At 36.5% G+C, this 18689-nt stretch overlaps 1 protein-coding gene across 11 annotated transcripts in view; it reads left to right on the top strand.

Annotated features, from left to right (window-relative positions):
- Window positions 1-18689, top strand: part of LOC1275919 (dopamine receptor 1) — a 78944-nt gene that overhangs the window by 40861 nt on the left and 19394 nt on the right. Inside the window, exon 1 of one of the 11 annotated variants that reach the window (XM_315207.4) lies at window positions 15342-15438. The exons of 8 other annotated variants lie outside the window; for them this stretch is intronic. Coding sequence is in view for 1 of the 3 variants with exons in the window: in XM_061650327.1 (XP_061506311.1) it covers window positions 16109-16129 (21 nt within the window). In the remaining 2 variants the exon portion in view is untranslated. Of the gene's footprint in view, window positions 1-15341; window positions 15439-15503; window positions 16134-18689 lie in introns of those variants that run through there. 2 more of the 11 variants (XM_061650327.1, XM_061650329.1) reach the window with 2 other exon arrangements.

Below are 18689 nucleotides of genomic sequence, written 5' to 3'. Positions count from 1 at the left end.
TTGTAAACCATTGACAGTTCCGGATGCAAAAATAGCTGCGAAGAGGTGCCATTCGTTACGGGTGCTTACCCTGCAGATACACATAAACCGATTTTTCATTAGAGCTTTTTAAGTAACTCTCTGCTTGAACATACGTCAATCTGATTAAACTAAGACAAAAACAAAATGTGCAAAAGCCTACCTGTTCGCTCAGCCGTTGGGACAAAGGCAAAAAAGAATGGCACACTTTAAATGGCAACATCGAATCGATGCTTCAATCGTATCCTGAAGAACACATAATACACCTAGCCACAATTTAAAGCTGCAGAATGTGCGGCAAATTTACACACATGAACGTTAATCGTCAACATAGGAAACACTGCTCTGCGAATCGTCTTCTGATGTTTTATTCAGCCCCGTTGTTTCACCGTCGGAACGGAACCCTAATGGGCGGTTTATTGCTATGCTCGGAAGTGGGTGTTACACCAGACGCTTGCTGGACGCTTCAGCTACTGAATTAGTCAGTACCCTGATGTGTGGGTGTTTGAATTGGAAATGGAAAGGTACACATTCTTCGAAACAGTTGCGCTTTAATTTTTTTAACAGAAAGATCAACATATTTTTATAGCAAAGTATAAGAATAAAAAATGTCTACTGGTTTCCGTATGATTGTGGAAAAATATACGCATTTTTATACTAACATTGGTTTTACATTTATTTGAAAAGCGTAAGACAAACCAGATTTGATACACAAGAAGAATACTAGAAATACAGCCGATGATAAGCCATGTCATGGCTTTAATACGGTGACATGTTTACTTTCCTGGGTGTATATTGTACAAGCGTCGTGAATTTAACCTTGCACCTGTGTTCAGACGATTCCGACTGAAATTTACACAGATAATTATCTCGAAATAATTAAGTCCTCCGCGTGGTCCCTGTCAGGGCGCTGTGTTGCGCCGGTAAGCTTTAAACGGTTCCAGCGCATCGCACGTCCTGTACTAAAGAGAAGAGGTAGCTAGTAGGAATACAACCAGAAGGATGTACCTTTGGGCACGGACGGATACACGCAAACCGGTTGCGCTAAAGAAAGGAAGAATCATCAACAGCGTTAATGTGGAACCAACACCCTCAGACGCGACTCGAAGATAAGTGATACTCATTCATTCCCTAACCATATTCTCTAACTGCCTCAAACCGACCGTGACCGTTGGTCGAGAAAAGTTGTCGGGTGAAAAGAAGCGGTGCTCGGATGCCATTGTTGATGCGGAACGGTAAAATCTCAAGTTACAACGTTACATACATTGGCTTACCTGTCGTGATCAAAAGAAACGTCTATTTGGGTCGCAATCTGCTCTGTTCGGAATCAAAACAAAAAGAAAATTTGCTTATAAAAAAGCAAATATAACAAATACAAGCTAATGTAAAAATGTCTACGAAAATGTTTTTTTAGTTGACGTAATAGCATCTAATCGAAATAATTGCAAGCTGCTGTACAAACGTGTTATGTGACTTAAGCAAAACAGTTATTTCCCTTGTTACTTTGTGTAAAATGGATAATTGATTGTAAACTAGTTTGAATATTTGACAAATTTAATTTCAACAGCGTGAACATTGCATAGTCATTAAGCATTACGGCCTTTTTGGCTCCTGAACCGTTCCTCCTGAATAAAAAAAAGAAAACATTGTTTAGTCTGATCAGATTTAAATTTCATGAATGAATCTTACACGGAATAAAACAGTATCCGAATGCAAGATGATATATCATCCCGGGTAAGGATCCTTCCAATAAATAGCTCAAAGTTTACACTTCTCCAGTAGCTACAACAAACGAAACCAACCTAAACTGATCCCCATAAATTAGTTGATGATGCCAATGATGATGGTGTCGTTGATTGCGCTGCTCATGATGTTGCTAGGAAGGATTGTTAGAAGGGTCTTGCTTTATCTCGTTTTAGTGTTGAAAGGGATGGAAAAGTTTGGCGAATGAAAAAATACTCACATTTCAACTTCCTTTTCAAGCATTGGCAGTAACTTCACGGAAAGGGTTGATAAACATTTTTTGATCAGTGGAACGGTTCCCTATCTCCCTATACCAGCAGCTTTTCCGCTAACTAACTTGCTAACTTTTCTTAGAGTTCACTTCACTCCAAGAAAGATCTCCAAGAAATCATCGACAACATCCACCATAATTTCAACCGTAACCATTGGGCTAAATTGACTGACACATCGAATTATGATTATTAAAAAAGGACCTTTTTCATCCGTTGTGACCCTTTCGCAAGCTCTTTTGTCGAATTCTCCATTCTTCTCAAACCTCAAATGAACGAAGCTAGATGAAACATCCAAATATTCGATTGATATTTCTCTTACTCAAATGTCTTTTGAGCTGTCTTCATGCAATCTCTAAAATGGATTCAACTTCTATCAAGAAGCTTATTAAGGGATTTTCTGAAACATAATTTAAATTCACGATGCATGACTTTCAGGAAGGGTTACTAAAGTATTGTCATAAAGAAACATTATTTTCCAAACCACACCGATAAAACCAAATAAGCTGAATTGAGTTGAACTTTGTAAACAAAAAAAAAATGTTGTAAAATGAACTTGACCGGCTAAATGGACTAATGTTAGACACATGTACTAAGTGCTCAAGTAGTCCTCAAGTACTATAAATCTGTATTTGTTATTTTTTATTTATTGTTAAAATTCAACAGACCACATGTGGCTCCCTTGAAGCAATCCTTATTTCTAATAGCTTCAATTATTACAATCTGGTCAAGCAGTGGCGGATCTAACGGTAGGCGGACTAGGCGGTCGCCTGGGGCCCCGCCGATTTGGGGGCCCCGTAGATCGCCATTCTATAGTATGCCGTATGGACAGAGTACTAGCGACAAGAGCCCCCGGAAGGATGGAGGTTGGGGCCCCGAGGCTGGCGAATCATTTGCAACCCCCCTCCCCCCCGCCAGCAAAAATTTTAGAACCTGTGACTGATGATCGAAGGGGCCCCCGACGGCATTTCAAGTTTACTGTTCAATATCCCAACAACAAGTTTAGTGCCACTACCTTGCTCATAACTCAGTGATCAAATCCCGATCCATTTACTCACTTGTAATTTTGTTAGTTGCTTTATTTTTGATACTAAATGCTACATATGGGAATCTTTAATCATCATGAATAAGGCAAAAGAACAAGTAATATATTCTATCAGGTAAATAATCGTTGTTGTTGTGTTATTTTTTACGAGGTTTTTTAGCATTTGCATGACATCAGAGAAAGTGGAATTCATACTTTATACTATTACAAAGGCATTGTCTGTTTTGATGTCAATTGCTGTCATCGATGAGTAAAGTGTAATATAAATTTTCATAGTGAGAAATACTGCTTCTTAATGACAATCTATAAATCACAAAGTCTTATCATACATTTGGTCAATATTTTATTCTGTTTGTGCTACCCATATATTACATATTGCAGAGAAGAACAACCTATGACATTTTCAAGCTAATATTGTCTAATAAATTTAATATTTCGTTTGTCTGAAAAAAAACAACAACGCACTTTTGACGACTACAACATCAAACACTCAAATGACCACTGTTGAATAGTACATGAGAAATGTTTACGACTCAAGCTGAAGCATTACTGAGATAAGCAGAATAACAGACAAAAGATAAATTCCTTATAGCCCATCAAATTGTTCCCTAGCCGCATATTGAATATAAACCACATGGCCGATGCATGAGAATGAAAAGTAGTGAACTCAACAATAGCTGACTCTCGGGATAGCTTTAATACGGGTCGTGATGCATTTTTTATTCATAATACATAGGTGTATTATATCAAATCAGCATTAAGATTATTTTCCGCAAAACCCGACGGAGAAAAACAATATTATGACGGTTGTGACGGTATTTCAGTTGCTATAGACATTGCAACAAAATATTGGTTAGCTTTGAAGATTTTTTGTTTGAATTTTTAAGCTATAGAAAATATTTATCTGAACAACTTTAATATGGAACCTTAACAATAAAATACTATTTAAAGTTATCCATCCGTTATCTGTTATTTGGACATTCAAATCGAAACTTGCAGTGTGTAGCGGTGTTAGTTGTGTTTTTTACTCTTGAAACTGCGGATCACTGGTACTCTTGCTAATCTGCACAATTATCCAGCACCTCTGTATATGACAATTTATTTTCAACACAACACAGTTGCCCATTAGTAATGCTGTCACTGTCGGTTGACGATTGTTAGGCTTTAGTTGCATTATATTCCTTAATGGATGTTTTTCTCCGCCCTTGCCCAAATTAGTAGCCTTATCTTAAAGGATGCAATTCCATCTATCAATCATTGCGGCTGTGCTCGCCAAAAAGGTCGTCTGCCAATCTGTCACTGTTACGATAAATAATTATCCTGGATCTGGTATGACTGCAACATTAATTAATGCCAAATGGTTGAATGGTTCGGTTCTACATGCTGTGTCGACCAGCAAAGAAAATTCCCAGCCCCGGTCGCCTCTGTGCTACCTTCTTTCGATGCTTTTCTTTTGAGCATTGCCAACATTGGCCGCGTTTTTCACCCTTGTCTCATGCACTTACCGAGCGCTCTTTTGCGCTGGTGCATTGACTAAAATTTTCATCCGTTTCCTCGCCCGGATAAGACAATCAAAAGGCACCCACAATCAGAATTCTGAAGTTCATTGTCAGCCATTCATTTCACACTCCATGCGAAGCTTCCCACTGTTACGACGAGTACATTTTTAATGAACCTTCCCAGTATCACACTACGAACAGCTAGGGAAGTGAAACTAGGACGGAAGCTATTCTATCTTTAGCATGAGCGAGCGAAACCCTTGTACGCTCAAAAAGGACAAGAATGATTTCTGCGTTGTTTGTATGTGTATACATGAATGTGTGTATGTACGTATTTACGTTTGTGTTTGTGTATGTGTAATTTGTGGTTGTTCCATACGGAGCTTTTGTATTACAATAATAATCCATTGCTTTTATGATCATGCTGTTGTATCCAGTAATATCAACTTAATAATTCGTCAGCCAAATAATGCATCATTCTTTAGCGCACGATATTTTGCTATACTTTAGTTTTCTGCTTTTTCCACTTCATTAGGCACATTTTTCTACATTTACATAAACATTGTATAACACCCGAAACGACGAGCAGTTAACTCATGCAATATGTAAACATGTTCTATTTATGCTCCGGTACCATTAATCAGGGTTTTGCATTGTTGAAAATATTATAAACATTTCCCACGTGTACAATACTGTCGCTAGCAAACCATGACAAAATTTACCTTGATTTACGGTTATTGACAAATACTCCGGCCAGGGATGTTTAAATGCTACCCTGTTCGGTTCAGTGTTACTACTAATAGAACAAAGTTATAAGGCTTTCCGCTGAATGGGACATTTTTAATTCCACAAATACATTGAAACCGCACCGTTCTCACCACTCCAAGCGCTAAATTCGACGCTGTCTGAACAAAAACCTATGAATAACAGCAACTGAGTTGCGATTTGTCTTCGAGTAGACTGTTTAATGTCGTCCTATTTATTATTATGAACCGACAACATCGTGTATACGAGCCTCTCAGTTCGTTTGTGTCGCGCTATGATGCCCCAAAACTGTTCTGTGGTTATTGATTGGCCCTTAGCAACCACTGGTTGCCTTAGTTGATACCAAGCGGCATGGAACAGGAAATGAAGAAGCGGTAGAGACATCCTATTCTAAACAGTTTTCTACCAACCGTGTAGCAGTGATGGGAAAACCTGCTCAATCGTATTAATTTATCACCCAACGCCATCATTGAAAGGTTAGGCGAAGGCGACAATCTAGCCACTTAAATAATATTGGAAAACTTTTTAATATCCTTTCTCACCCGTTTGTATTGTGTTGCAGTCTAAAATATGAAGCCAATGTCACCAGATTACGACGAAGTTGTGGGGATTTCTTTACAAGATAATGTCCCCTTATGTACACGGTCAAATAAAAGCATCTTTGTGCTGTCTTTGTTCATCGGTTTCTTTTCCTGTTGTCGCTGAACCTTTTTCTATAGTGTTCTTTAGTCAATCTCATTTTCGAGGACGATTTTTTTCAATAACATCTGAGTTGAAAATGAAGAATCTCTGCTAAGCCGACAAACCACCAGAAAGGATTTTAAGCAAGCACGAAAAATCCTTTAAGCTCCAAATCCATTGCACCGCCCCCTAGCGGTTCAGTTTGTTTCAACCATCCATTCTGTCTAACAAGTCCGTGGAGTCTTTGTGCCCGATGACTTCATCCATGCTTCCAACGCACACCTAGAGAGCTGCAGGCGACTGATTTATTGTTCCTATAACCACCTTTACCGTCAATGATTCTTTGCCCGACACACCTTTCACAACTTAGCTCGTCTTTGCACCTTTTCTGCTCTAACCAGGGGACAGTTTTACGTTAGAAAACAATCCACCTATCAAGGCGCGTTTCGTTTTATTTCCTCGCGCTCTATGCTTTATTTCTTTGCCTTTTCTTTGTTGGATACTCTATCCGAATCGGTTTGTCCTTTGGGATGTGAAAGTGAATAAAATCCTCAATAATTTATGATTCCAAAACAATTTGCCATCTACCGGTTGGTCTAAAAAGGTGCGCGGCCTGTTGATATTTGACGGTGGTCAGATTTTATGCTCGCTGTTGACTCTTCTCCCTTTTCAACCACAGCGTAAATATTAGTTAACTGTACACACCTAAGCCTTCACACACAAACACATCCACACACAGCCACACATATCTTACGAGCTAGAACCATACCACGACTTCAGTAACCCCATTCATTCATTCATGTAGCTATTACGCAAAAGGCTTAAACAGGTTCCGGTGTCTTTCATTTAGGCATGTTTTGGGACGATAATTATACCATAAAGCACCAGGCTGCTCCATTATTTCTTTTTTTTTTGTAAAGTAAGGGTAATAATTAAAGTCTTCCTTGACACATTGATACTTTAAACCTTAACTTTTGCTTTTGATTTCCTGGTTTTGTGCAGTCAGCAAAGTATGACACAACCTTTTGCCTCTCTTGTAGATTAGATTTAGGATGCCATTCTGGCAGAGAGACTGTCATTATTTTTGTGCCATAAAACTCTTGTTCATGCGTCTTCGTTTGTTGCTGCTCCCATTGTTGCGTGACACCGGACGATGAAAACCACATCCCAGCAGTAAAACACAAAGCATCACTGCAAACAGATTGACTGCGGCATGTCTGGCGCTAGTAAGAAACACATGGTTCGTGCAAGATGACCCCTATTTGCTGCTGACAGAAAACTTAACTGCTCTGACATATGCTCGTCACCGGCGCTGGGTGGGATTGCCGCGGAGAGAAAAAAAAGAAAATTTCCACCAAGAGCTGGATGAGAGAAACGCAGAGAAACATACACACAATATCTACACACGATTCAAAGAAAACCTACCGGAATGGCACGTTTAGGCTACTATACAGGCCACATAAAAGCGGCCGGCAGTTGGCTAGAAGCTGACTGACAGAACAGAACGATTCAATAATTCTACAGAGACGAAAGGCGCCTAAAGGAAGAAGCGTTGCAGAACAACAACGACAAAAACTTGTCATCGTTTCAATCCATCCAGCTCAGCCTTCCACTTTACTGTGTGATGGATCACTGAACGGGCTAGTCAACAACATTGGCAGATTGCGAATGCGAACGGGGACGTTTATGTGCTTTTCTTGGTTATCGCACAAAAACACACACACCGACCGGGAGAAGTAAGCAGAACTGTGTGAAAAGATGAACCATTATTGCCACATGCAAGCACTCTGCACAACCCAATGTGTGTAGGCATTTTCGCACTGCACAGGTATTTCTAGCTTTCTTTTGGTTGTTGGTCGTAAGATGATCAGCAGCAATTTGAAAAAAATACAGTAAATAACATTCCAACGTTTTACCGAAAATACCGAAAAAAACTGATGTACGGTTTCTTAACTCAGCGCGAACAGACAGGCTGTAAAGCTGCGGTGCGTTTTCAAGTTAAGTAATTAATCTTGTCAATCGATGTGTTATAGCGGAATCGGACAGTTAATTTAACTTCTTTCAAGCGGCACTTTCACGTCAGCTTCATCATTCTTTAAAATTCTATCTCAACATTGTATGCAACGTTTATTTTCACTCGTTGCCTGCCAAGCGTGATAAGCAATTCCGATTTGAACGAATAGCCACGGTTGAGTTCTCGGCTTGAACCGAGCTCAAAACGGAGAATGTTTATTTTCGTTTCAACCCAGTTAGTAGCCCATTAGTAACATAAATTGAATATGCCAACAGAACACCCGTTATCCCGATACAGCCGATAGGGAAATCAAGCGAACGTAATTTGTAAACCAGGTGAACCGAATGCTTGGTACTAATCGGTACCAACATCAAAGATTCCTTGCTATTTGTCTTTATAAGTTCATCTTTCGTTCCACCTTTGCTCAAGATGGCGCGTTTCGTTCACATGTAGCTTTCACATAGCGGCTGAATTGCTGTCGTAAATTTAACTCGTCTTTCCAGACAGCCAAGGTGGGTAGACTCGAGTTCCTGCTAATGTACACAAAACCTCATGCGCATTTGATTTCGTCATTAGTGATAATTGATATCGATGGTATCGAATGTGGGTCGACGACGAAATCCCAACGGAACGTATAAAGATCTTTAGTATCGAATAATCTCTAAGCACGTTACATTTTTCATACAACGTCTGTTTCTAAAGAGCTGTGCTAAAATTAATGGCTCCGCAAATATATAACATTAATTAATGCATCAGCTTCAGATTGTGGCACATGAAAAGTTTTGTCACATTTTTATTGGTTTCGCCAGCTTCCGTATAACATGAACATGTTGTTATTTTTGGGACACATTTCAGAGACAGTCACACTGTTTCGCCTGTCAACGAAGGCGAGACAAAGTGACCAAAACGTTAGGAAATGTATTGAGCCCTCAGCGTCCATCAAACGATCAATTAATTATGATTGGCTTTGTTGTTGAAACTTTTGACCCACACTAACGACGAGGGAGATATTTACGACCAGGTAGGGCTTAACGAATATCCTGCTTCGTGTGTTCAATCTTAATAACACGACAAGCACTTAAAGTTCCATATTTTACCGGTGCTTACTTTTTTTCGAATCCTTATGCTCATACGAACGAAGTTCGTGGTTTCGTTACTAAACTGTGAAAGATATGTACGAGTAAAATGACAGTTAATGCAATAAACTGCAGGATGCTACTGTTTTTTATCTGATAATTTATCATGGGGTTACGTTTGTAGCTATGCTTCAATATAGTATAATATAAAATATGAACCAACGCAAGAGAAGAATGATGTTGTATATTACCAATTGTACATAAATTATGAGCTGCGCTCTTACAACTACGGTTGGTTGCAATAAATATTTTGTTAGCTTGGCATGCTGACAGTAATATTACTCAACATTTAGAATGCGTTCATTTACATGGTTGTTAAAAATGGATAAATTAATGCTTCATCGCATATATTTTTATTATATTATATCATATCTTTTTGATTTCGAAACTAACAAAGCATGAATCAGCAAATATCACATAGGTTTGATATACGATATGATACTGTTAGTTATCACAACGTTACAGAATCTAAAAAGTAGTGATATATGAACAATATATTGCACATGAATCGAGAAGCTTGGAGCTTGAAGAAGAAAAATGATGTCTATCCCAGAAAATTCAATTACGAGCATAGTTCGAGAAAACACGTTGTACATACGGATTGTATTGTACACGGTAAAGAATGTAGCATCACCGGAAGCAGTAAAACACAATCAATAAACATCATATGACAAAAAATGTTCAAAGTTTCGCGACAATAAATCTAAACATGGATGTAAAATTTCTACATAATACAATTGAAACCACATAACAATTGTTATGAATACATGTTATTTATGATATTTGTGGAAAGATAGTATTCCGTATTACATTTTTATTAAAGACAGATCTGCTGAAAGGCAATAAAACATACTTTGAAAAGAAACGGTTCCTCTGCACACTCACACTCTGCAAAATAGAGGCAGGAATGTTTTCCAATCAATTGTAATGAAAATAGTTTCAGCAAATTTTGCTCTCCTACGAAATTCATCATGCAATCAGATGATCAACGATAGCGTTATAAACACAAAGCTGACGTACAACGTGGCATAACGTAAGCTTTCAACTCGATACCGCGTTCGATAGGGCTGAAAATTTCATTACCATCGATTTTGAATCGTTTGATGTTTGAATTAAGCTTCAGTAGAATTAATGTGGTTACCGCATACAAACGCTCTTGTAAAGAAGGAAGGCATCGGTTCGGGCATTAAATATAAACTTGGATTCTACGCACCAATCCACCAAAGTTGATGTTTTATCTCAGAATGGTGTGACCAAAAAAATGCTGTAATTTTATCAAAACCATAATTTATTATTGTTCTACACAGAATAGTTGTGAATGTTACATCGTTTCATTAACTGTGATTCCAAATGGGCTATAGTTTTGCTTTTTTCTCTGTTATTGTGTTTGAAAGCATTAAACAATAAAGAATAACAAATGCTTACAAATGCTTCTTAGTAACAACAAATGCTTACCACAAACACAGACAGATGCAAACACAAAGATGCAATAAAATTGAATGATAAACAACGTATTGCCTATTTGTGTACTACGTTGTTGCTTGTCTAAAAAATCATCCTTCCCGATTACTGTAAATAGTCATCGTTTCGAATGTGTACGTATATGCGCACTGTTCATTTATTTTATACTTAATAGTCTTTCAGATGAAACTCCTATTATGATATATTTATGGTTTCTTTTCGAACGGATTGATTCGTTTACAGGAAAGTTGATAGGCTACGACCAGAACTGTAACGTGTAAATTAACTCGATAGAGAAGAAAATGCTTAAGCACCAACATTTTACTTCCCAGAACCTACATTACTTAACTTCATCTACCCATCCTGTTGCTTTGTACAGCATAATTCATGCTAGATGAAGGTCATGTTAAAAAAACACTGCCAACTTCTCTGTTGCTTTTTATCTATATTAAATAATAATAATAAAACAAATTGGAAGTTGAAAGCTTGAACATCGTTAGAGAAGTTAACTCAATTCACCACCATTTAAATCATAGAGAACATTTTCAAACGATGTGAAATGAAACGTTAATCACCGAAAATATGGTAGCGTGTCTGCAATAACCTGTTATCTCATGTATGTTCGAGTTGCCTATTACAGTTTACGTGTGCGGATATGATTCATTTGTTTTGAAAAAAATGGTAAACATACTCTAAACAATTTTTAAAAACAAATATTGATATACTTCCTTTGAACCCACAATTTTATGTCAGTAGAAATTTCAAACACAGACAGGCAAGATTCATGGATGAGTGGTTGTGCTACTTGAAGTTATGATATACTATACGCAAATACACATTTGACTCGAGTTATTTTATACAATTTTCAAGAGATTTGATTTAAAAATGCCTATAAATTGTAGGCTTAAACCGTAACCCCATTTGATAGTTCCATCGCTTAACCCTTTAAGTTGAATCATGAAAAAAGGTCTTTATCACTTGCAGTCGAGTTTGTAGTAAGTAATGTTAATGGTTAATAGTCTCGTTAGGGTATGTGAAACATAATACATATCTATTCAAAATGTAACTATGTTATAAGGATTTTTTTTCCTAATTATGTAAAACTTTACAACGGTCAAATGAATAATCGTATATAAATGCTTTGTTTCTCAATGCAAAGCCAAATTTACGTACAAGCTAAGTTTCCATCATGTTCCAATGTCACAAAGCTGGGTTATAAAATTAATTTGAAAACAATCATTTTTTTTAGACTTTACCCATAAAAGTTTATAACTGTCTCATAAGTTGTATTACATTTAAAGTTAATATATATGACATTAAGTGCTATATAGACGCTTCGTTATTCAAGATATGTAGTTCTAAAGTAATTTTACAGAATATGAAGAGTATAAACCTAAATACTTGCTATAAGTGTGAGAATTTTTCATTATTTATGTTTTTCAGGAAAATATTTAAATATGTTATACTAAAACTTGTTAACCAGAAATTGTAAAGTAATCTACTTATTCGCCAATCGGACACTTTTAAAACACAGCACGATGGTTTCACACGAAGTTTTCATGTTTGGATCATTCGTTGTCATCATACTGTCTTGAGACAGTGGACCGATAGTGATAGACTAAACGACGATTATTGTTGCGGCGTACAACGCTCCGCATAAACTTTCTCAATTATCCGTTTCAGTTAAATTTAAACAACTCATTTTATCAGTCCTCTAGGCACACCACCTCCACCACCGTCGCAATATTTAACCTTGTGAGGGCAGTGATTCTAAGATTATAATTCTTAATAATCCCAGCAATTAATTTCCACAGAGTGTCTCTGTTTTATTCATGACCGTAGGCCAATCGCTAAAAACTTTGGTGTTGCGGATCTTGTTGTTTACCTGCACACTTATATTTGTATTGTGCCTAATGGATCTTTAACAGAGTGGAAGTGGCACAATTGAACTAATTGACAAAAATTTAATAAATTTACAACTTTAAATAGCATTGACCAAGTAATATGTTTGATACTGGAATTACGATAGTTTGCAGTAATTGGTAAAATGTTGATAAGTTTTTTTACCTATCTTGTAACATTCATATGTTACTAAAATATGTGTAACACATAAACACATAATTTATCATCATACATTATCAACAGTTGTGTACATTGTTACGTTTAATGCCAAATCGATAAAATGTGATGATTTTCAATGAGAATTGAATACATCAAAGTATTATTTTTTATTAAAGGGACGTGAAACTATGTTTGCAGGCTCAGTTCGACGTCTTTTTCACTATACATAGCGCCAAAACGTGTCTAGGTGACTAAAAGTTATAATTAAATTTTGATATAAATTCAATAGCACAAATTTCACGTCTGTTTAACTTTTTCTAAACAATACACGAAATAATTTTGAAATTGTATAAATATATAAGGGTATTAAAATGAAAAACTGTCAAACCACTTCCAAATTGGCAACGATCGCACCAAGATGGGAAACGATCTCACCAAAAATTAAAAGCTGCTGCTCGTAAAACGTAAAAAATAAAATATTTGCTGAAAGGTACACATTGTAAAACGTAATTTTTAAGGAAAAGCGTTTTGGAAACACATAATGTTTTATCGTAAATAATATCTTTTGTGAGACCCATCACCATAATTTCGTGACCATATTGTTTTCACTAACTAAGGGGTAAACGAGGCAATATGAGCATGTGGGGTAAAATGAGCAGCCTATATTTAAGCAGCTCAAAATGTATTCATAGGAGTGTTCCATGCGCCCCATGCATAACCCGCAATTAAAAAATAACCAAGACAAAATCAAAATAAGATTTAGTGTCATATTCACAAAATTTTTACCACTTTGCAAATTAAAAACTTATTTTAAAAGGCATTGTCACAGGGATGGAAGTTTCATGATATTTCTATATAATTTGTCTTTAGAAAGCAAGGCAATTGAATGTGTATTATTGTTAATATATCAAAAAATAAAAAAAAATGAAATGGGCAGTCATGCCTGAGGCAATATGGACAGATGCTTTTAATATATGGCGCTTGGTGAGGCACTGGTTTTGTATTTGTCGGCATAATAGTGCTCAGCGTCAAACGGTTCAATTTCATCGATTGTAAGCTGTAAAAAGTGTTTAAATTTTTGTAAAGCATTGTTTAAATAATTTAAAGGGCTTAACTGAAAAACAAAGGATAGGAAGAGAATACATTTCACGAAACGTGCGCAGATGCTTTGACCATTACCTAAGCGCTGTTGTTAGAGCCCATATAGGCCCAGTGTTTTGAAGTTTCACGTTTTCTTTACATATGCCCATATTGCCCGGCTTATTATTTTACATTATTTTTTAACGTTTACGTAATTTTTAGGGTCTATTGAAATTTTATTCCATCGATAAATAGTGGACGCATATTAGAATATAAGCATAATTGAATTTTGTGGATTTTTTTTAAATTCAAAGGAATACTCATTAAACATGTTATTGGGCCGTATTTCTAAACGTCCGATAAAAAGATTGCTGTTTTTTGTAACGTTTTCGACTTGTCCAACCAGTATGTCCTCAGAGAATATGATGGAAAAACAAGCACAATAAAACCGCTATATATTTCACTAGTTGCATTACATAACATGACACAATGCTCCCTGTAAATGAGTCATTATTATTTTAAATCAACAGTTCATATCAATGTTGAAAAATAATTAGGGCACACCTAAATTTCCGGTTGAATACAATACCCGGTGCACTCGATATGACTGTGTTCCTTGGGTGGGCATCGTTTTATTCAATTTTAATTGAAATGGAACCACTTGCAATGCCTGCGATGACAAAGTACTGTAAATCGCTGTTTAGCATTGAGTGAGCGTGTCTGGGCGAGAATGCGGCAGCAACATTCAATTTCACTTTGCTGCAATTGCTGATGCATTCATATCTATAACTATGGCATCTAGTGCTGCACATTGTACACGTTGTGCTAAGCAATAGAATTAGAAGACAACCGATGGAATAAAATTATACGGTAGTCAGGAGCCGGTATCGTTTACCGGAAATCATTATCTTCTAGTGCACGTGAGACTACGAACACGAAGTTGAAGATAATATTTGCTCAGAAAAGAAGCCATTATTTACGAGACCGGAATAGGAAATCGAGAGTCAAACCATACGCCAACAAAGTATGATGGTCGCCAAATGGAGGGCGCCTGCGAGGGGTATGGAGGCGGAACCATCATTCTATCATTTATATCACAATAAGGATAGGCTTGAACACATACCGTAGCCGAAGGTTGATTGAATATTTCGACAAATTATAAAATTATCATGTTAGGATACTACTAAATTAAGTTTAAACACAACTCATTCCTTTTTTTAAACAATACTGTGTACGCGTAACAAAGCGTACACAGTATTGTTTAAAGAAAGGAATCAATTGTGTTTAAACTTAATTTCTAAAACTAAAATTCGTAACCCATGTTCTGTTCTTTCGAAACACGTAATTTAATTACATGATAATACGGGTCCTTTTAGAGATAATGGAATAGCTTAAATGGTTGGAATGACTGCTAATTGTGTATTCTGCAATAAAAACAGATTGTGGTCGTTTTTTCCTAAAACATCCAGCGTACTATAATTGGATACCATTTACATAAACTCGAATGGCACATTAGTGCAGTACTTGTTGGGGTTGGTGTATAACTCGCAAAACACAAGAAAAATGCAGCGATCGATACCAAGTAGCGGCCTGTACTAACAAGTTGTCTTTCAGTTTACGTTTCTACTCATAGCAAGTCAGTCGAAACATGTATCAACCGGAGTAAGTAAGTAGCAACGCGGAAGTGTAGCAGCTTCGAGTAAAAGAAGAATCGCAGCACTGTCATTTAGGTTCGAACCAATGGGGTACCAGCACGAAATGATATCTCTCGCTTATTCAATTGAGCTCAAGAGGCTCAAACGCAATCTACTTTTCCAATTGAAGGGAATTCGTACAAACGATTCTTTCGTGACCCGATCCCGAACCTTTAACTCCGCCGCTGCAATATCTGAGCAGATGAGAATCAGCTTATACGTGCTCTCGGTTCTGTTCTTGCTCGTGTGCCCAAATCTAAGTACACTCGCGTTCGGAATCCGAGATGAAGAAGGCCAACAAATGGATGGTCATCTTCAGTACACTTTCAAACCAATAATGGTGCGAATATCCATAAACCAGGCCACAGAAAAGGACCATTTTCAACCGGTATCACGTTTGCGATTGATTCATACTATTGATTGATTCGGGCTGTGAATTTGTTAAAAATGTACCGCTTATGTGAAGGATTTGTAACAGTGTAATGTGAAATGTGCAAATGTGTTGAATGGCAACAGCATAGTGTAGAGAACTTGTTTATTTTGTGTTGTGTTTTTAAGGTGTTATTGCGTTTATAGATCAGCACAGGTTGTCAATTTTAATGATGTTAATAATAAAGGCTAGATGCAAATCTTAGTTATTGTATGGATTTATATTGGCACACGGTAGGTATGCATTGTTAAGATGTTGTTTAAATGCAATAAAATGTTTGACAGAAGATATGTACTTCACATTTCATATCTCAGTTAGAGATTCAGTTTGTTTTACATATTGAGTTGGATTCAATTACGCAATACTCGTTCTGGACCGGCCCAGCGGTACAGTCGTAAATTCGAACAAATTAACAAATACCCATTGTAGGTTCAAGCCTAGCATGGACCGCTCTTCCGTAGTAAAGAATGACTAGCCGCCTGCATGGTTCTAAATAACTCTCGAAAGCCTCTCTAAACCGGCATGTCCGCGTAGGACGTTTACACCAAAAAGAACACTTGTTATATTACCGTAATACTTAAATGAAAACTATTGTAACCTTGAGGTTTAGCTGCAATCTCCCATACAAAGGGCAAGATTATTGTTGTTGTAAATAAGTGCTATATGCATTTTGACACTCGGTGTAAGGTGTCTACCTGTTTATACGCGATGTAAAGTGCTCATTAACAACATGCCCGTCATGGGTTTAAGCCCCAAATGGACCATGCTGCCATACGTATAGGACTGAGTATCCTGCAATGGGGATTTTTTATATTGTGTTTTGTTTCCTGATCTCAATGATTAAAATTATTTTTAGTGTTACTTTTTTATCTTCTTGTTTAGACTAATTTATGTACAGAGTTTATCTATTATTATGTTAGTAACTATGTAACCTTTCGCCATTTTTGTGCAGTAAGATAAAGAGTTTGTCTGTAGTCATAAGTTAAAATTTTGAGTATACTGATACCCCATACGTAGACCATTAGCGACTTATAGCAGTTCTTTATCGACTACAATTATTACGTGAAAAAAGATATGTAGCACACCACTACATCGCCACTTCTTCCTACAGTTTGCCAAGCAGGAAATCGCAGGTACTTGTAATTGTTGGCATGGTAACTTGCCATCGTAGCACAGAATCTTGCGTAGAACAGAACAAAGCCGATCACCTATAGAAAGATGCTGGGTATCTATCTCATTGTTAGCTACTTGTAACTTGTTACAACGTTTCGTATTTGAGATGTTCACCGTTGTGTGCAACTCGTTAGTGGTCAGTGATCTGAACAATCACTGAAATGTATTATGAAATAACCATAACCGGGCTTATCTAAAGCAGCTTCTGTAATTGATTAAACTGGAACGGCAGCTGTTTGGCTTCCGGATCATCATGAAATTTCAAGTAGATTTATAATACTTTCTTATCTTTATGGATGATGTTTGGTGAATTGCGTTTACTTTTCGCATGTTCCTGTTCAAGGTTTATCATTAATGTTATAACAGATCAAAATATCGTTTTTGAATAGAGTTATATTTAGTATGCTCATATGAATGGGGCCTTACAATTACCGGAATAAAATTAAATGCTTACTTTGCCTGTAACCAAACTACTACTGCCAATTTTGTAATACGTGTAGTTATATATATAAAATACCGCTGTATATTATATTATAATCTAATCCTATGTCTGCTATGTGTCGAACTTTCATAAATAACTTTGATTTATTTGATTTCAACATACCACAGAATGTTTTTAGAGATAGACTCACATAGGACACAACTTACGTAATAATTTTATTTTTAAAATACATTTTCTATTCTTGTGCACCAGTTCTTCCCTATCGATTTATGTACCTTACATAGTCTATAAGCACTAATTTAAGTACATTCATGTAGGATCTTCAAGATCCCGATGGATTAATCAATAAACATATTAAAAATATTATATATGTAGATATATTCTTATAAATATACTTCCTGAAAATACAAGATTTCCTCTTTGAAAATATAGGTTAACAGAAACAAAGGTATAGGTTTGCAGTCAAAAATCCTATTGACATTAAATGTTTATACACAATTTGCCATATTTGAAGCCAGTTATTTTACAAGAGATTGCTTTCATAACTTTACAAACATGCAAACCCAGGAATAAATGGCATTTCTTCTCGAATCGAATATTTTAAATTACTCTAGTCAGATACTCTAATTCAATAATTATTTATTCTAAGGCCAAAGAATTTTATGACCAAAATTTCACCTTGTTGGTTGTTAAATGATAAAGTAAATAACTCACTGCAGATTTATGCCTGTTCCATTTGCAACCAACATAAATTGTGCTCATGCGTGTATTGCAAAAAAATAAACAAACGTGATGATTGACAGTGAGTAAAGTTTGACTGACGAAAGCTTGTATGCTTCGTGTCATATCGAGTCACTTTCTAGCAGTGCTTTTGACGAGAGCACTGACGAGTGACAGGGCTACATTCAACAAAGTAAAATTTCGTTTATTTACCAATATTCCATTAATACATCATTGTTCTGCTGGAGAATTTCTATGTATATAGATTGAGTATTTCAACGTTTATTCCAACACGTGACTATCACGGAGCAAGTTTTGGTTTTTGTTTTATATCTCAACTCAAGACACGCACACTGTTTCGTCTAGGCCGGATTAATGTAACGCTATCTCTCTTTCGTCAAATCACATCCTAACATAAAACTTACGAGCGGTAAATTGAAATTCGTATCTTGAATATA

This window comes from Anopheles gambiae, chromosome 2, assembly GCF_943734735.2.
Source record: "Anopheles gambiae chromosome 2, idAnoGambNW_F1_1, whole genome shotgun sequence".
Classification (NCBI taxonomy): domain Eukaryota; kingdom Metazoa; phylum Arthropoda; class Insecta; order Diptera; family Culicidae; genus Anopheles; species Anopheles gambiae.
This window is presented reverse-complemented; position numbering and strand designations above follow the sequence as displayed.